The sequence below is a fragment of the Thamnophis elegans genome, chromosome 17, assembly GCF_009769535.1.
Source record: "Thamnophis elegans isolate rThaEle1 chromosome 17, rThaEle1.pri, whole genome shotgun sequence".
NCBI classification, from domain to species: Eukaryota; Metazoa; Chordata; class Lepidosauria; order Squamata; family Colubridae; genus Thamnophis; species Thamnophis elegans.
In genome coordinates, this window is record NC_045557.1 from 13,648,784 (window position 1) to 13,668,641 (window position 19,858).

Genomic DNA, 19,858 nt, shown 5'->3' on the forward strand with positions numbered 1-19,858 from the left:
CCTAATCAGGGTTCAGTCAACAAATTACTCTGAATTGTGCTGCCACTTGTTCTTCTTGTGTATGCTTATATAACATAGTAAACTGCGGTTTGCTTAACTAAAGGCTACTAAATAAACTCCATTTGATACAGATAACCATGAATCATGATTTAGAAATCATCCTCGCTGGGGTTCATCCAAAAACTAAGCCATAAATAAGTAAGCCACATTGCCATTCAGCGTGCTATGTGTTCTATGCAAATTGTGGAAATCACTGGTCATAATTCTAAATAAACAATGGTGTTTATATAGCAATAGCAATAGCAATAGCAATAGCAGTAGACTTATATACCGCTTCATAGGCCTTTCAGGCCTCTCTAAGCGGTTTACAGAGAGTCAGCATATTGCCCCCAACAATCTGGGTCCTCATTTTACCCACCTCGGAAGGATGGAAGGCTGAGTCAACCCTGAGCCGGTGAGATTTGAACCGCTGAACTGCTGATCTAGCAGTAGCCTGCAGTGCTGCATTTAACCACTGCGCCACCTTGGCTCCTTGGTTTAGGCTCTGAAATGTTGGGTCTGTGGTAAGCACCCTTTCTACCATCTTCTTTCCTTCCAGTAACAGTATGAAGAAGACCCAAGCACCACTTCCAGTTTCCAAGATTGATGATAAACTTGAGCAATACACTCAAGCCGTTGAGGTGAGTTTAAACTCACTGACTTTGACAAGCTTTTCAAAGAAGTACTTTCAGAGTCATCTTAAAAAATGTGTTACAGCAAGCCCATTCAAAAGCATAAGTCCATTGATTTTCACTCATTGGCAAGTTAACTGAGCACTACTGTCACCCATGCAAGATTTTAGCTTTTGATGTGTTTTTGCAGATGTCCTCCTTTCCATGGCAGCCAAAAAAGTAGAGTTGTATTATAATATTTTGTTTGGCAATTAATTCCCAATGGGCTAAAATCCACCTTCTTCTGGTATTCTAACCCATGATTAACCTGGCTGATGGCATTATCCTTTGTCTTATCTGATGTAACTGATTTATGACTATGAAATGAAGGCAATGTGTGTGCGCCACAGGTGTTTGAGCTTTCTTGCACTGTTTTTCTTTGCATGGCCATTGATGAAAGATTAGAGCCATGGTGGTGCAGAGGTTAGAATGTAGTATTGCAGGTTACTCTGCCCACAGCAGAGTTTGATCCTGACTAACTCAAGATTGACTCAGCCTTCCATCCCTTGGAGAGCGGTAAAATGAGGACCCAGATTGTTAGGGGGGAATGTGCTGATATTGTAAACTACCCAGAGAGGGATGTAAATGTTGTGGTCTGCCAGCGGCCTGTGGAGCCGGCAGCAGAGTCGGACAGTGAGGAGGTTGGGGAGGAACATGGGCCAGTCCTCAAGTCTGGGGAAGGCTCGGACAAAGGCTCTGTGTTGAAGGCAGAGAGGGAACGAGGGCCATCTGATAGTGATGTCAGCCTCCGGAGCCTGACATCAGCAAGGCAGAGGAACAGTGGGAGCCTGTTCCCAGTGTGCACATGCACAGAGCTGCCAGAAGGCAAGAACAATTAAGAAAAAAGGGATGACTTGGGAGAAAGGCTTGGAGATGATTGCCCCCCCCCCCATAAGACAAAAAAAGGAGCAAATGTACCTTTGCAGGAAGCAATTAGTTCATCTGGTAGGTTCAAGATCTGATAAGTTCCATATGACTCTTGCTAGGTTTGGCCTTGCAAAACTAATTGGCAATTAGGTCTCTGGCAGCATTTTAAGGGAGATAAAGGTGGGTGCTTATCAACGTTACCCAAAAAGACTATGGCAACTAGAGCAGACATCTGTCGGAATCTTCTGTTGGGCTGTGAATGATCATCAGTCACAGCCATATAAATAAAAGAGGGTTTGGGGGACTAAGATTGTGGTTTATGCTTTCTCAGGAAACCTAGGTCAGAACAGTAAAGCACCATGGGATGGTATATAAGTCTAAGCACTATTGCTATTATATTGGCACAAAGGCTGTGAGGGATGGACATTTTCTGATCAGTTGCTAAATTGGATGGCTACCATAATGCTGATTCTCCCTAACGGATGCATCAACTCAGTGCTTCATAAAGAAACTTGACTATGAGAGAGAGGTTTTTTTGAAACTAGAAAGCCAGTTCACCCTTGTATTATTTTGCAGATCTCCAGCAAAACTCCGAAGCCAGTGCGCCAACCTTCCATTGACCTTCCTACCAATAGTGCCGCAGTGGCCAGCATAAAAAGCCTCTGGGAGACTGGTGAAATGGCTCAGTCATCTGCAAAATCAATGCCCTGCAAGGTAACTTTTTTTTAAAAAAATGTGGTCAAATCCCTACCATTGGAAAGATACAATTTCTTCTACAGAGATTGATCTTGTGATGAAAATGATGTCCGGTTATAAATGTCATCAACCAAATGGAACCTATATGGACTCTAGATTTGACCTGACTTGCAAAACATAAAGACCTTTTCACAGAGGGCACTTCAAACATCTCTCATCACGTCTGTGTTCTTCCTAGGACATTGTGGCTGGAGACATTGTGAACATAAGAAGCCTTTGGGAGCAAAAGGAGAACCCCCAAACAGATGCAAATTCTAAGGTGAGGATTGCTGCTTCCTTTGGGAGAAATGCTATGATGAAGCTTAATTTTTTCTGTATAAGTGGCCATCCATGTTAAGCCTGGTGGGGCTTTGCTGGAAAAGGGCCCAGAAGTGATGCAAAATGAAACAACACAGCAGCTTAGTTTTACTCTTCCTTAATGTAGCTTTGAAAAGATGCTTCACGTAATGCATTGTCAAATTAAAGCACCCTTGAAGGACTTCTATAGCCACCCTGTGACTATTAAAAGAAAGATTTTTTCTCCCATTATTGTGGCTGTATGCAGTTGGCTCTTCCTCAGCTCATTGAATGCAAGCTCTCCTGTTCATGGTATTAAAGGAAAATTGTTCCACTATATCAAGTGAAATATGTATTTAATTCAGTGTTTTATTTTGCCAGAAGCATAGTAGCTGCCCGAGGAAGCTCACAACCGGTCAGGAGTGTGATAGCATCTTCCTGCTTGCGCTTCCCAACAAATGACATACAGAGGCACATTGCTTCTACCTATGGAGCTAAAAACAAATGTTCACATTGACTAATCCTGGGTCACGTATTCCTGCCCAGTTCCACACAAATCAGAATTCTATGTTCTTCATTGTCATCATCTGTTTGGTTGGTATAAATGTCTTTATCCAAAAAGGGGATGGAGAGGGATTGAACGCAGGGAAGGAAAATTTGCAAGTAAACTACCTCCAAGCTAGTTGTGCAAATATATTCTTAATTTTCTGTGAAAATAGATTGGATATAAATTTTAATTCCATGTTAGTGGCCAACTGTGTCCCCCCCACTCAACCTCAGAAGGTTGTGTCTTTTTCAACCCAACACCTCAAAGGGTGGTTGTTGTGGGAAAATAGAAGAGGAGGAGTTTCAGGTATGTTTGCCGCTTGTTACTTGCAAAAATAATACAGGCAGGATACAATAAAACAATAATAATGAAATTCTCCCTTATATGGAACATATTGCACAGTAAAGAGGATCCAGGAATTTGGAATATGGTTTTGAGGAAGAGAGTCGAGATCGAAAACCATGGATGATTTAAATAAAGAAAAACCTCCGATGCTTTGTAAAGTATTAACACAAATATTTAAGGAGTGAAGAGTGGATGGGAAACAGAAGGGGGGATAGAGGACTCACCAAAATTCCCCTTTACAATGTATATTTATGTTCTCTTTTCCATATTGCTTTTTCTAACTTTATTCTTGACCCTGTTCTCATTTTATTTATTGCCTTTATTTATTTATTTTTTTGGGGGGGGGGATGTATGCAACTGCATATCTTACATAAATAATTATGAATGACTGCAGACTGGTACCCATCCCTGGACTGGGAATTGGGGACTCCTGATTTAAAGTGTAGGAGCATCTGGAATAACAATTCAGCAGATTTGCTTGTTAACTTTTGAGCTATTTTTCTGCAGAGGTTTGAGGTGATTTTGGTTTTTGACATAGGATAGTGATGGTGAATTTTTTTTGGCACAGAGTGCCCAAACCGGACTGTGCATGCATGCACATGCATGTGTGCGCACTGGAAACCTGAACAACAGCTGGCCAGTGTGCATGCATGCACTGGCCAGCTGGTCTTTGGGCATGCCGGAGCACCGAAAACCTGAACACCAGCTGGCTGAGCATCCATGTCTGTTTTTTGGCTGGTTTTGGGACCATTTTTGTGGCTACTTTTAGCTCAAGACAGCCCAAAAATGCCCAAAAGATGGGCTGAAAATGGTCTGGAAAATGGCCTGTTTTTTGGCCTATTTTCTGGCGCTCTGGCACCCATGAAGACCAGTTAGCCGGCATGCCAGGAATCAGATCAGCTGGCGACAGCGCACAAGTCCACAGAGAGGACTCTGCATGCCACCTCTTGCATGCATGCCATAGATTTGCCATCACAGACATAGGTTCAGGTTTTTCTGGTATCAAATAATGAACTGTTGTTTAAACTTCCAGGCCAAAGAAAAAGGAACAGAAGCACAGTGCATGAAATCAGCCCATATTTGATGGCTAATGGTCAAACTTAGTTTTTTTCAAAGCACTTCAAAAACTGTAGGATGGAAGAATAGTAAGGATTTGGGTTTTAACCACTGAAATTGCAATTTTTCATCCTCATTTTTAGGTCAAGATTCCTGGCAAGAAATATAAGTATGTGGCAACTGGACATGGACAGTACAAAAGGGTGCCAATAGAAGATGGGGCGAGGGCAAAATAGCTGTGCTGGTACCAAACTCACAGGTAAAGGTAGGCTGATGTACTAAATAGCATTTGCAAATTCTTTTTGCACATATAAAGTCAATAATAATTGACCAAGGGCTGACTGGCTTTGCTATCAGATTTCTATAAGCAGAAGCAGAGAGTGCTCCTTTATAAAGCGATTCCTTGTCATGTTCCTCCCTTACTAAGGTAATGGACAATTCAAACAGGGACCTTTATTGGTACAGTCACATTTTAAGCCCAAAGGCATACGGAATATTTAAGGAATGATTTAGGTGGTGTATTTTAAGGGATGTATGGGGGAGGCATGCATTTACTTAGAATAACATTTCTCAACTCTCTACTAGCAATGAGAATCCATTTTTTTTCATAGAAACACTTTATTCATTCTACATATTCAATGTTTATAAAAATTGTTCTTGAGTCAGGATTTCATATGAACTGCCTTTTAAGCTGTGAAAAGAATTCTTTCCGTGTTGGTGTAATGGCAACCATCCTAGCACTTATTCATGATAAGTTCAGAAAAAACTTAAGAGCATCTTTTGCTTCCATCATATCACTGTTCCTTTTCTTACCGTATATCTGCTTCTCTCAGGAACCAAACATTTCTATTTCCTCATTGCTCAACATACCTTCCGTGTCTTTTATTATCATCTCAAAACAGGGCACTTACTCTACCAAACATTTGAAACCTTAGTGTGGTTCGTGTATGCTTTCTTTACTTAGAATTCTCTCTCGACCCAACTAATTTTGGCTAAAAAACATATTTGAAGATGTCTGAAACCGAACTTGGCTTTTATAGCTATTTAAAAGAATAAGGCACTTAATCAGTCCAGGAGATCTTTATCTTCTACTATATTGCCCTTAAAGTTAGGACAGAAGACCTTAACGTTACTTTGCTTTACTTGCCTGATCTTTATGCAATACAGTATGGGATAGATTCTTACCTACACTTCAATTTTAAGACACTGTTAATATAAATAATGAGTAGAACACACCAATTAAAAGTGAACACAAAGATATCAGTTGACTCAGTTGGGTAAGTGGTTGGTAGAAAACCAGTTTTCCTGCCTGCTGCAAAATTTAACATTTTGATTCTTGACGCTGACGTTACTGCTAAAGATATATGCAGGAAAGTGGATAGGATGTTCTGATGTTCCATATATTTGCACTAAAGGAGACTGTGCTCCATATTTTATATGCTCATTTGAGTTGTCTTGAAGCAACAGGCAGCTGACACAAAAATTTGTTTTCCAATGATCTGATCAAAAGCTATGATCTACTACTGCATGGCATATGATGAGAGTGGAATAACCAAAATGAACTCAGGGTTAGGGTTCGGGTGCCTTTTGTGATGGCATTTTTGGAATTGTATATTTGCTGTCATTCTTCTGGGGGAAAAAAACAGATTGTGAAGTGATGGTAGTCCTGTCTTTTGATATAAAACAGAGGCCTTGCAAAACAACTATAGTAGCCTAAAATCTGCTATTCACACATTATTCAAAGCATTAATGCTAGAGCAAAAACGGGGCATACAACTATATACAATAAAACTGAAGTGCTGAAATGGGCACGCATGTGTGCCGGAAATGGGAAGATCATCTTCCCGGTGCATGCATGCACACTGGGTGGTTGCTCTTTTGGTTTCCGGAGCTCCCGTGTGTGTAAAAACCAGCTGACCAGTGCACTGGAATCTGGAAGAGGAAGAGGTGATGGCTTATGTGCCCAGAGAGATAGTTCTGCGTGCCACTTCCGGTACACATGCCATAAGTTTGCCATCACAGCCCTAAATCTTCCCAATTTTGCTTTTGATGGATGATACTCATGTTTTGCAACTACCAATGGGAAGAAGCAGTGGTGGGTTTCGGATCCCGTTCCAACCAGTGCAGTTGGAACGGGCCAAGCATCGCCCACATGGACGCACATGGCATAGGCGCACACACTCATGGCACGTGCATGCATCGTACCTGCCTGCAACGCCTCTGCAAGCCTCTGCGACGCTCCAACCGCTCGGCGTTGCATCTGCGCCGTATGCGCCATGTGCGTGCACAGAAGCGCCAAAGGCTTAAAGGACAGGTAAAGAGCTCGGGCGGGAGGGTGGGCCATACCAGAACAGTACCCGGTGCTGTGGGCAGGCTCCAGTACGCCCATACCGGAGCATACCACCTGCAAACCGCCACTGGGAAGAAGATAGTGAAATGGCTGAAGATCTATGCCATTAATCCCCAAACTGCAACAATTTGATAAGGCATAAAATATACCAAGCCCATGGCTATTTCACTGCTACTGAGTGCCATTGGCTACTTCCTGTTTTGCAGTTATGTCAGCATTTGGGTTATTAATATGCCAATTTAGCCACAGCATGTTTGTAATATCTTTCCATTAAACAGAGTTATTAATGTTTGACTCTTCTGCGTTCTTATAGTATCTCGGTGCAAAAACATTCTAGATGGCTTGGCATAAAAGCATTACTCTTTTATGAATCCATGGCTAATGATGGTAGTGATAATGATAACAGTCCTTTTTTCCAGGCTCCCTCCATGAGTTAGAAAAAAAAATTCTTGTGTCATTCTTCTGGAGCTGATTGGTTAAGTATTGACAATCACCTGACATCATTTAAAAGCTAGGTTCAGTGGGGTAAATTGATATTTGCACAGGGTTTTCCCTTTTTTAATATGTAAAATTGGCCTGCAGCTGCTTTCTAGGGGAAAATAGCCTTGGCGTGGTCATGCTAAATTTTGAAAATGGTTTAAATGGATTTCACTGCAGTTAAGAGAAGCACAGAATTGTCCAGATTCCACAACTCGAGTTTCTGTTGAGGTGGGCCCATGAAAAAAACATTATCCTGACTCTTGTGCAATGAACACTGCTTGCCCTTTTCCTTAATTCAGTGTTTATTTTGTGATGCTGCAAATGGCCTGGCTACCAGAGCACCTTAAGGAAAATATCTTTGCTAATGTGCTTATTCATCTGGCAAAGGCTCTACTCTAGGAAGGTACATCTAAGGCTGTGATGACACATGCTGGAAGTGTCATGCAGAGTTATCTCTCCGGGCATGCAAGCCATCACCCATTGCTCTTTCAGGTTTGGGTGTGCTGGCCATCTGGTATTCACACGTGGGAGCACCGTAAACTGAAAGAGCAGCTGCCTGGTGCGCATGCGCAAGCCAGGAAGATGATCTTCTGATTTCAGGTGTATGCATGTGCACAGGCCAGCTGGTCATTGTGCATGCATGCATGTCAGAAACCAGAAAATCATCTTCCTGGCACAAGCATGCGCAATGGGCAGCTTCACTTCTGGTTTCCGGCGTGCGCATGCACACCAGCCACCTGGTCTTCGCTCATGCATGCATGCCAGAAACTGGGTTCGCCAACACTGATCTATGGGATACTAAAGGGCAGGATTCTTTTGATGGAGAATCTGAAGTGTTGCCTCTAAAGAGGCCTGCAAGACAACTTTCTATGCTCATGTGAGCTAAACCAGTTTAATCTTTTTAATGTCCTATTTTTAGGATCTGAAGCCATCTTGAATCTTGTTCTTGTGTAACTGTTGATTTCAAACTGCAATTTTGTGTGCATTGTTAGTATTACAATTTAGATTTAGGCGGTGTATGAAAAACATTCATTTTTCCTGCCAGAAACATGAAAGTAGCTTGTGAAAACCACCATTGTTCCTACTATAATCCTACTCATGTTGTCCTCTAACCAAAAGACCTAAACCTTGGGATAGCATTTGACCTCAAAGGGGGGTAGGGAGAGAGAACATATCTGAATATGTTTTTATGATGATATGGGATGATTGTTTGGCTCTATTCAAAATGCTTTTTTGACTGAATATGGAAGAAAAGCCAAGAACTTTAGGATTATTTTAGAATAAAAGGTAGGCTTGGTGGAGCAAGCCAATACATTTCTGTCCCATCCTATATTTATTTCAGCAGATCTTTTAATTTCCTTCTTCTATATAGGGAGTTATTCTATATAAAAAAACAAAATTCTCTCTCTCTCAAGCCCCATGTTAAAACTTGAGTAAAACAGGCATATTCATTTTTTGGTATTATAGACAGTAATTCTGTATGAAGGATTTTATTTTATTTTTTTCTCCTCTCAAGTGCTGCTTTAGTAAAATCTGGATTTATTTCATTTTCTCTCAGCCACTGACCATCTTCTCAAGGAAGCATCTATTCCTCTCTTTCCTTCACCTGCCACCCAGATGCCATCCTATTAAAACCCGTCTGTGTATCTTCAGGTGGTTGGCGTTGGATACGACGCACATCAAACAGAGTAGTGATCTTTGTCATGGGTTTGGAAGCCAGCTCTTTAAGTTTCCGGGTGTCAAAGCGTGGCCTGTGGAGAAGCAGGGGTAAACGTCGCCGGAATGAAAACGTTCCCTCTTTCCTTATTTCTTTTTCTTCCTCAGTTTGTGGTCTTTTTTCCTTGTTGATTGTCATCTGGTACAAGATGGCATCTCACATCTTGATGGCTTTTGACTTGGTTCCTTTTTTCTCCTGACCTGGATCCACTTCTGAGATTTCAGTTATTGGCTTTTCTCTCCCTTGCTCTGGTTCAGATTCTGAGACTGGGAACTGAGGAACATCAGATTCCACTACCAAGTGTTTTTTGAGACGAGACCAGCCACTAAGTTTGCTTTTGGGGGGCACTGCTGGCTTTGATTTGGGTGACGAGCTGGCAGGACTTTGGGAGACAGATGGTGGCGGTGGCGGTGCCACTGATACAGCTTGCTGGTTTATCTTTCCTGGCAAAAACTCCTGCACACTGACAGTGGATGGTGCAGGAAGGATTGTTTCTGGCCCCATGTACTGTGATCTGTTGGAAGCTGGCTGTCTCTGGACTTCAGTCTGTAGTTCAGGGCTTTTGCTGCTTCGTGGAGTTACAGGCCTGTCCAGCTGATGAGTTGGGGATGTAACCACTGTATACTGTCTAGGGATATGGAGTATTTTTCAGCTTTCATTTTCCTGGCGGGTGGCTCAGGGGGTGCAGAAACATGTAGCTTGGGTGTGAGTGACCTGGGATGCTGTACAAAAGATGTTTCATATGTCTGGCTTGATAGTGGAGCTGCATAGTTGGTTTGCAAATGAACACGACTTGGATATTCCTCTGGTTGTCCTATTAGTGGAGACTTAACCCTTGGCGCTTGCACGCTATGAAAAGAGGAACGCGTTTCAGCCACATGAGTGACCATGACTGGAGTCTCCACTTGAGGAGTGTAGGAAATGGGATGTTCATGAGAAACAAAGGCAGGGGACGAGAGAGTAGGGGGAACTAAAGAGAACTCTGTAGATTGCCTTGGTGATTCGGGAGTTGTCGGTCTGTAATGCAGAGATATGGCAGGTGAGACTGTTAGTTTGAGATGCTCTGAGAGGCTCCTCTGTTCTGTAACTGTGAATGTGAAGGGTTTTGCTTTAGGAAAAGGAGATGGAACATGATGGATGATGGGCTTGACCGAAAAACGAGGTGGAAGATTGATAGTGAGGCGGAATTCATTTTCTGTTGGCTTGAGTGGGGAAGTGCGTTCATTGTGCTCCAGGTCTGGACTAGCTTCACTTACAGGAGACAGATTAGACCGGAATGATGTAGTTGATTGTGCTGATAAGGTGGCCTTCTTCTTTGCTGTTTTTTTCAGAAGCTTCTGTAGCTTAAGATTGTCAGTTCCAGGTTTTGGTAGAATAGGTGGAGGTGGAACTTGTGATTGGAGAAGGATAGGTTCATAGGGTGGCGTCACCGTTATCAGCATTTTGACCCCCTAAATCAAAACAGAAAAAATGATTTTTTTTTACGTTACTTTTTCAGGTTTCTAGCCTCCAAAACATATAGGGTTATTGATATGAACATTTTGTTCAGGGAAGACTACACCAGGGGGGTCCAAACTTGGGAACTTTTAAGACTTGTGGACTTCAACTCCCTGAATTCCCCAGAATTCCCCAGCCAGCATGCCAGCACCCATTAACCAGATACCTGTAAGAAATGAACCAGGATAGGAACCAAAGGTTTCCATGCCAGACAGAATCATTATATCAGCATCCAGCAGACGGCTTCCAGTCTCAAGGCAGTGAATGGCCCAATTTTTATTGAAAATTTAAAGTTTGGAACCCTGACTCTTATTTTTGTGTGCATATACTTTCTATCTTGTCTTCAGCAAAAACAAAACAAAACCATGTTGTTTCTGCTGTAAGCAAGGTTCTTAAATGCAGGATTGCACATCTGCAGAGTTGAAATTTATTGCTGCATTTGGCATGAAGCCTGAAATTACCGTTTTCAAATAATTAAGCATACAAATACTTAAAAATTCTAAAACCTTTAGGAGACATCAAATTATCAATCAGAAAAATGTGGGGATTGGACTATGATGTCCCTTTATCATGTTGGAAACCCCCCATTTCATATACTGCATAAAAATTAGTCATAGTATCTCAGAGCTGATGCTTTTCAGTGCCTGGCTGAAAAAGCTCCTTGATCAGTGGTTTTAACCATCAAATGTAGATAACCCTAACCATTAATATATTCGAAGTGTTAGGGTTGTTAAATCACTAACTGAGATCAAGTCATATCATTACCAATATGTTTCATTCTCTATGTGATCTTCAGACTTCCTTACCTATTTGCTCCAATGCTAGGATTGTGCTTGGCTGGCAGGAAAGCCTTTGAGAAGAAACTGCAGGGCAGAGGAAGAAAATAGGCAAGTTCTCCTCACTGCTGACTCTTTAAAGTCCTATCTGTATGCTCCCACCTCCACTCTCATCAATGTGTTTTAGGCAGGCAAGCCAGCAATAATATGCAAAGCTTAGATCTGATTGTATTGTCCCCCCCCCAAAAAAAACCCCTTAAGCCCCTCCCCCCTCTGGATAGCTGCAACCTCCCGCCCCCCCCCTCCCCGCCTGGCAGGGTCAAAGAACAAACCCCCCACCCACGCTTTTCATTGCAAAGCGCTGGTTTCCCCACCCAAGAAACCGCAGAGCTCCTTCTCCTCTGGCTCCAACTAGGGAACGGCTCCACCCACAGGATGATCGTGGCTCAGCCCAGCAAGAGCCGGTCACCCCGCACCCTTCCAGCAAAGGCTCCGCGGCCAGGAATTACCGTGAGGACCCTGGTGACCCCGATGCCCGGCAGGCGCCCTGGGGACTCCATGATTGGGGAAGAATTCCTCCACCTCCTCAGCCGAACAGGCCTCCCGAGTCTGTCGGTGAGGGACGAACGGAGGTTGACTATGAAGCACAGAAGAGGAATTGGCTCCACGCGCAGCCCAAGGCTCGCGCCCCCCTTCTTCGCCGTCGCTCTGCGGTCCGTTCCGAGAGAAAGCCGGAAGTGTTCGTTGCAACTACTTTCACCTGTGGCTTTGGGAACGTGGGATGGGTATTCTCGTGAGAGCCGGCCAGCTAAGGTTCCTCCCTCTCACCCGACGCTGGCAGTGACTTCTTTCTCGCGAGATTTCGCTAGCCTACGGTTATGTAAATGGGGCGGGGCGGGTGTGGCGCGGCGTTAAAGGTGGTGGCGGGAGGGCCCGCCGGGCGCGCCTCCCGTGGCGGTCTTGGCTGAAAGACGGGCGGGAAGGGGGAATAGGAACAGGCGCGAAGGGGGAATAGGAACAGGCGCGGCGGCTTCTCTGAAAAAAAAGGAAAGCGTCGAGAAGGGCAGGAAAGCAAACTAAGCTCTGAGGAAAACGCTCTTGTAATTTGAAGGGCAGAACCGCTTTTGTAATGGCGTCTCTTGGGAAGGAGGCCAGGAAATTGGGGAGAGATGAATGCAGGTTGTTCGGGCGACAGCTGCGCCTTGAACGCTGAGCCTCATTTCAGGGACTTAGTATTTACCGTGTGTTCCATTCGAGCACTCGAGGCACCGACAGACGTTGCGGAGGAGAAGCGAAAGGGAAGCCGTGAAGAAGGCTGGGGGGGGGGGGCAGAAAAAAAGCAGGGAAAGACGCCTATGAGAGCAGCCCGTGTGATTATTGTGAGTGGAAAGTTAATGTAGAGGACTGGAACGAGAATTTTAGGTGCGGCTTCCTTGAACTTTACGGGTGGCCTATACACTTTATTCTCTCAGGCTTCTTCTGCCCATCTAATTCTGCCTCCTTTTGCTTAGCGGCATCGATTTTTAAAAACAAAAAAGAGCTGAGATCTTGTGGAGTTAATAAAACCCTGAGTAAAGTAAACATATATATATATATATAGGAGAGTTTACTGACAATACCTTACGGTTTGTCCCACTTGTTGCAATCAAGTGCTCAGATAAAAAACACCTGATATTCTCAGTCTCTCTAGCTAGTATCGCTGTGCCTGCAGGAATAACGAGTCTGTTCTCAGCCCCCGCCAGCCACAGTCCACCTCAGTCCACAATTCCTGCAAGAGGGCTTTGGCCTCCAACCTTGTTAGCTAAACTCATTTGGACTGCAGTTCTTCAAACTCTGTTTGGCAGTAAGCTAGTTTGAAGACGAATGTAATTCCAGTTGCTCTTGGGAAAATTTGCTCAGTAATGTGGAATACACCCCCCCCCACGAAATTTTTGGGGATATTCAAAGGGGGGGATGGAATATTTCCCCTAAAGGAGAAATGGGGGGGAACCTTAGGGGAGGCAGAAATCAGCCTGTTTCCCTGCCCCAAGAAGAAACTGAAGCCAGTTTATAGAAATGCTGATTTGTTAATCTATTCAGAAGGAGAAGGAGTCGGGAAAGAACTTCAGATAAGCAACACAAATCAAGCGTTGATAAAATTAACTTGAAAGCCTAGAATTTATATTTCCCCTTTTGCCTACAAAACTAGCCATGACCCCATAGGAATATAGACCGTATAAAACCCATCCACTCTAAACTTCCCAGAACCTCACATGGTTGGTGGTTCTGCCGCTTCATTATATCCTGGCTTGGAACGGAATCTGGATATTTCTTCCAACGACAGTTTGCTATCTGAACTGAAATGTATTTTTTTATCTTCAGAAAAATCTGAAATGTCAATTGGGGAGAGAAGGCATATTGTGTCGCTTTTTCTTCAAATAGTTCTGAAAATTGCAGCCAGAAGGGGATTGTTCACTTTGCCTCTAGTAGTCGTAAATAAAACCTGGTTAGATCTAGCACTCAATTCTATCATTAACCACATTGTAAATAAGGCATTTAAGCACCCTATTGTTGAAAGGGGGAAAGCATTTTAAAATCAGAACAGCTGAAGGTAAATTTCGCCTGCTGCTTCATTGGAGGGGGGGAGGTGTTGAGTTGAAGATCAGGTAGTTCAGACAGTCATTTAGAATTTGTTAACAAAAACATCTTTATGCTCGATTAGTGGAATGTGAGGAAGATGCCCTCTTGGAAAAGATTGTGATTTGCCTGAGGAAGTTTTAGCTCAGATCATAGTTGTTGTTTTGCCTCCTTGCACCAACTTAGGTGGCAATTTACTAGCAAGCAATCGGTTTATACTCTAGCTTTGGAGTTTGGAAAAAATCTCTCATCCAAAAAGGCTTAGTTAAAAATCAAGATTATTTCTAACACCCTCTAAATCTTCCCTTGCGTTTCCTATTTTTAATTAGTTTTTCCCTTCTGAGATCTTTAATATGCTGATTCTCCGTTTCCAATAAACTGACTTGGGTTTTTTCCATAAGGGGGGGGGGCATGCATGTTCTTTCATTTTGGTAACCTGATTCCAGAGTGATTTTGGGCTGCTCCCAATATAAAGCAGTAAAATGTAACAAATTCAATAAAAGTAACACAATGGCAGCCTGTAAAGACCCCCCCTTTTAATTTAGTAAATAACATCACATGTCTGAAGGTGAATCTACATCTACACACAACTACATATATTAAAATGCTGTATTTGTATTAAAACAGTTCATTTATTTTGTAAGGATATAGATTTAAGGGCATAATGGGTTATGTACAAAGTATTTAATTATTCCATACTCCACCTGAACTCGCATTGAAATTTGATAAAAAGCATAATTTTGTTTTAATAAACGGGTTCAGTGGAATGTTTGTAATGATTACAAAAGAACATTAAAATATACTTTTTGCTAAAAAATTTCATCTTTTTCCAGAAACCTATCTGATACTAAGAATTACATTGTTAATTAGCCAAATAGGTCATATCAAAGGAACAGAATAAACCACAAAACATTATATAGAAAAACCATCTGCATAAAATGGAATACAAACATTAAATGAAGAAAACATGATACAATGTTTCTGTTGTCCCTACAGTTTACTTCTTCTGACCCACGATATGTAGATTTCAACTATTTTATTCAAATAGAGGATTGCTATATGATTTTCAAATTCTGAGCACATGAAATATGCTGCTTTTAATATAAGTGTCCTAAATAACCAATATGTTAAAAGTTCTGGCCTAGAAGTCAAGAGACCAGTTCTAGTCCACTTTGGGGGATCATCACCTGGTCCTACAGACATACAGGAATGCAATCCCAAAGTATTTACAAGAATCTGAAAAATGATAAGAGCCTGATGAACCCATAAGCATTTAATTAAAAAACAGGAACAAGTTCATATGACAAACACAGCAACCCACATTATTAAATTACACTTCTCATATAAAAGTTTGAATAAAACGTCCACAAAGTCCGACAAATTTACAACCAAGCAGATTTAGCCTAGGCATTCACAAAATGGAGGGAGACAAAGCATGTATTGCAACACAAACCACATGATTTATATACTGCAATACATATATATTTATAACTGATATTAGGAAGGCTGAGGATTTGCCTCATGTCACAATGCAACATTTTCTCACTTTTGTTTTACTGAAGTTTGTACCAACAATAATTACTTTTGTATCATGAAAATGTATAAACTATTTGTTATATGCTATGATAATTCCTAAATGGAAATTAATCGTGAGTGGCAATTATGTAGCTAACCAGTTTTATGAACTGGTACTTATTAAAATTTACTTGTTCATTTTGGCATATTTGATGCACATCATCATAAAACCACGAACAACTCCTGTATTGAGCTATGATAAAACAGTGCGTTAGAGAAATTCTAATAAACATATGAGATGCCTTATGACTGGTTCAGAATGAAATAGTAGTCTATATAGCAAAATGCCATATAAGAATTGCTCTAACAATGGGCTCAAAATGAACATGATTTTTTTTTCATAGAACTGTGAGAACATAAGACCATTTATAAAGGAATGTAAAAATCCCTAACTTCCAACCTCAAGTTAATAAGGGTGACAGAATAGTTGGTAACATAACCAGTTACAAAAGATAGACTTATTCATTGACTTTTCTTATTTTCTCTCCTTGCTTTCCTTTTCTGCTGTATTGTCTTTAGTTCCGTCATTACTTTCACTGTTTTATAAACCCAAGCAATCTGAAAAGCAAAAACAGATTATGACATGTGAAATTCAATTCCTGATTGTGTTCTCATTTCTCCGGGGGCCTCTCTTTATGCAATCCAAATCTCCAGACAATAAGAGAAGATGCTATCAAGCTTGGTAAAGCCCAATATTTGAAGTACTGTCAATTTTTCCAAATGAGAACAAAACCTCATTAAAAATACAGAATGTTACGAAAATGGTAGTGAATAAACAGCAAAATCATCCTAAGTCACACGGCCTTTGTTTCCTCAAAAAAAAAAAAATATCCCACTTTCTAGTTCTATCTACCTCAAACACCTCACTACTTAGGATTTTACAGATTACAGAGATATTTTAATTCGTATAAGCCTCTACAAGAGGGGTGAATTCCTGATTCTTCTTAGGTTTTTTAGTGAAACTTCTCGCATGCAAATAAATTTAATGTTCTTTGAAAGGATGGGTATTGCTGGTTTCCATTACTAACATGCTTTAGTGGTTCAAAAGGGTTACCAAGTTGAGTAATTGATGTCACACGTGTGTCAAGATGTCACTAAAATGATGTTATTTACATTATAATAGCTACTACTAAATGCCTGAGCATCAAACATTATGAAAGTATCACCAGACATCATAAATAGGAATGTTCTATAATAAAACAATCTTTTTCTGGTTCCTTTTGCATTTTGACTTGATATCAACATTTTGTAAGAAAGAGATTGGTGCTTACCACTATGAGGATAGATCAGGAAAAATCTAAATATATTTAGATTTGTTCTTTCCTCTTAAGTAAGCATGCAAAGTTTCTTGCTTCTAACAAACATCTTTACAGTAATTTGGAATTTACTTCAGATTCACAATTGAGCAATGACTTCTGAATTAGCATATTGTATGATTATTTGTAAACCCAATTATTTGTAAACCACGATTTAGGTTTGGTATGCCAAGCAATTCAGCCTCTTGTTTTTTAATTCAATAAATCAATTAAACGACAGCCCCTCATGTTTGGACTCAATGTAGCTGACATTACAGGACTCATTTATTTTTCACAGAATTTTTATTAAATTGTTAGGAAACATATCAGATCACACAAAAAATTAACAGATGAAAGCAAAAGAAAAATGAAAGATACAGAAAAGAACTGTTTTCTAAATGCAAGTCTTAGGAGAAGCAGGATATAATGGTCTTTTTTTTAACCTACAGGGTGGCAAATACTATTTGTAATAGAGAGGCAAAGAGATGCATTCATATTTCCAGGAATGGATCTATTCCACTAGGTCAAAAGGTATCAGCAGCTGTCGGGGGAGCTGGTAAAGGATTGTCCTGTAATTTGACTGGTCCTCAGAAGCTACCATTCATCTTGTTAAATGCACCACAATAAGAACTGTACCTCAATTGCCCCATGTTTCCTTCAAGGCAAGAATTATTTAGATAAGGAAGACAAAGGTCAAATGGTACGTTGGATCTCCACTCAAGCTCAGGATAATATCTTGCATTTACTCTCCAGTTGTTGTTTTTTTGTCAGAAAATATTTCAAGAAACAGTGCAGTGTTCCAGTTTCAATATCTACATCTGAGAGGATAGTAGATTATGAAGGGAATAAAGGCCCTAGCTTGTTAATCAGCCATCAGAAGAAAAAATAAGCAAAGCAAGCCAAGATGGCTTTCACTTTGTGGTTGGAGAAGGCACTTTGGGAGAAGGTATTTCCTGAAGTGCATTTTAGCCAGATACCCATAACTGAAACAAAGTCTCACCACAAGAGCCATCTTAGAAATCTTCATTCAAAAAGAATACCACGTAGTATTTAAATAGAGTGGCACCAAAACAGTCTTCGGTTTAAAGTTCTGTGGTATTCCGTGGTATTAAGAAATTATGTTCCCACCTGCAACATGGGTGGGAACATAAAACATCATCTTATGGTGAAGAATAGACATTCTGGTATCTCTTGCCATTCAATAAGCTTGAATTTGAATTTGAATTTGAATTTATTACAATTTATAGGCCGCCCTTTTCCCTGAGGGGACTCAGGGCGGCTTACAAAACATAGGGGAGGGGAGTACAAAACAATGAACATAAAACAATACATAAGTATTAAAATACTACTCAACATACATTCATCATTCGGGTGGGGACAAATTACGATCTTTGTCCCCAGGCCTGACGGGAAAGCCAGGTCTTGAGGGCTGTGCGGAAGGTCTGAAGGGTGGTGAGGGTACGAATCTCCACGGGGAGATCGTTCCAAAGGGCCGGAGCTGCTACTGAAAAGGTTCTCCTCCGTGTAGTTGCCAGTTGGCACTGACTGGCAGATGGAACTCGGAGGCGGCCTAATCTATGCGATCTAATGGGTCGCAGGGAGGTAATTGGCAGAAGGCGGTCTCTCAAGTACGCAGATCCACTACCATGAAGGGCTTTATGGGTGGTGAGTAGCACCTTGAAGCGCACCCGGAGATCAACAGGTAGCCAGCGCAGCTCGCGGAGGATAGGTGTTATGTGGGCGAACCGAGGTGCACCCACAATCACTCGCGCGGCCGCATTCTGAACTAGCTGCAGTCGCCGGATGCTCTTCAAGGGCAGCCCCATGTAGAGCACGTTGCAGTATTGAATAATACAAGAATCCTTAGCATCAGCTGTACTGCTTAATCCTCAATGTTATTTCTATATTTACTTTTGTTTTCATTCTTGGATCTCAGAAATCTATTCTAGCTATCTTGAGGCTGAAGATTCCTCCTTCCTTACCAAGGGTGTAAAACAGAAAGATAGGAAGAGGGGGGGAGTTTCATCTTTTTCTCCTAGTCAAGTTTAGGAATTCAGTTCAAAACAAAATTTGAAAAAAGCTCAATACGGCACACAAGTTAAATTTCTCAGAATAAAAAATCTGATCTAGAAAGGATTTCAAATTCATTATTGCTTCTTGAGTTGATGCCAAGTCCAAATTCAAATGAAGTCAGCTTGGAGAAATGCTTCCATCTCTGAAGAAATCAATAGCTGGTTTTAAAGCAGATTGAGCTAGGAGGGAAGAAATCCTTTCACTATAATTTCCTTATAGCCAGGGAAACATCAGCGTTGCATGAAGTATTGCCTCTGGTTTCCAAGCTGGGTAGCAAAGAGGGGGGAAAATACATACATCAAAATGGCATCACATACTTGTAATTAAAATGAATTTCCCAAGGCGATGCCCAGGAGCATGAGATTAATGCAATTGCTAATTGTGACTATCATGTATACTTTCATGATCGAAGAGAGCAAACTCACTATCAGAACATAGGATTAGATGCTACAATTATTAGCCTATGAAGGTAGTAGCCTTGTAACCAAGCAAAGTAAGAACTTCTTTTTTCAGCTAAAAATATAATAACATGATTAACATGATCAATCATTGGTATGAATGCATTTCCCCAGAGATTGTGCTGTCTTTGATGATACTTTTCTTTATTGCATTTAATAAATAAAGAATTGCATTTAATGATTGACAAATGGGACGGGGACTCTCTACCTGCACAAATAAAATAGTTTTGTTTGGCTATGACTTTTTTTCTGAATATTCCACAGATGCTTTCCCACATTTGGTGTCAAAGCTACCAATTCATTTCCAGCCAAAAGTACTGGGTCATTATCTTGAACACCTTCTATAGTTTAGATCTAGACCTCCAGCCAGAAAAAATCTTCACTCTTAATAAGATCATCTCAAAAAGGTTTACCTAAAATTGCTATGAGTTCATCTTCTTCCCCTACTCTTAAGAACAGACTTC

The 19,858-nt window shown here is 41.2% G+C and overlaps 3 protein-coding genes across 5 annotated transcripts in view; 2 read left to right on the forward strand and 1 right to left on the reverse strand.

Moving 5' to 3' along the window:
- LOC116520190 (prelamin-A/C-like) overlaps positions 1-19,858 on the forward strand; it is a 109,833-nt gene that overhangs the window by 59,964 nt on the left and 30,011 nt on the right.
- LOC116520261 (lymphocyte-specific protein 1-like) lies at positions 574-4,867 on the forward strand. The gene is made up of 4 exons (XM_032234428.1): positions 574-680; positions 2,154-2,291; positions 2,512-2,592; positions 4,701-4,867. The coding sequence occupies exons 1-4, from the start codon at positions 606-608 to the stop codon at positions 4,791-4,793; spliced, it is 387 nt and encodes a 128-aa protein (XP_032090319.1). The 5' UTR covers positions 574-605; the 3' UTR covers positions 4,794-4,867.
- LOC116520256 lies at positions 9,213-12,180 on the reverse strand. 3 transcript variants are annotated; one of them, XM_032234422.1, is made up of 3 exons: positions 11,887-12,180; positions 11,408-11,464; positions 9,213-10,555 (listed from the first exon to the last, which is right to left on the reverse strand). In XM_032234422.1, the coding sequence occupies exon 3, from the start codon at positions 10,544-10,546 to the stop codon at positions 9,683-9,685; it is 864 nt and encodes a 287-aa protein (XP_032090313.1). In that variant the 5' UTR covers positions 10,547-10,555; positions 11,408-11,464; positions 11,887-12,180; the 3' UTR covers positions 9,213-9,682. The 3 variants fall into 3 exon arrangements, with proteins under 3 accessions (XP_032090313.1, XP_032090312.1, XP_032090311.1); XM_032234421.1 differs by having other exon boundaries at positions 11,752-12,180; XM_032234420.1 differs by lacking the exon at positions 11,408-11,464.

What these genes read in the sequence shown, in the direction of transcription:
- LOC116520261 (XM_032234428.1), top strand. Translation starts at nt 606, where the DNA reads ATGAAGAAGACCCAAGCACCACTTCCAGTTTCCAAGATTGATGATAAA. An exon ending in CAAAATCAATGCCCTGCAAG is followed by an intron (nt 2,292 to 2,511) that starts GTAACTTTTTTT and finishes TGTTCTTCCTAG; the next exon opens with GACATTGTGGCTGGAGACAT. An exon ending in AAACAGATGCAAATTCTAAG is followed by an intron (nt 2,593 to 4,700) that starts GTGAGGATTGCT and finishes CCTCATTTTTAG; the next exon opens with GTCAAGATTCCTGGCAAGAA.
- LOC116520256 (XM_032234420.1), bottom strand. Translation starts at nt 11,937, where the DNA reads ATGGAGTCCCCAGGGCGCCTGCCGGGCATCGGGGTCACCAGGGTCCTC. An exon ending in GGGTCACCAGGGTCCTCACG is followed by an intron (nt 10,556 to 11,886) that starts GTAATTCCTGGC and finishes GTTTTGATTTAG; the next exon opens with GGGGTCAAAATGCTGATAAC.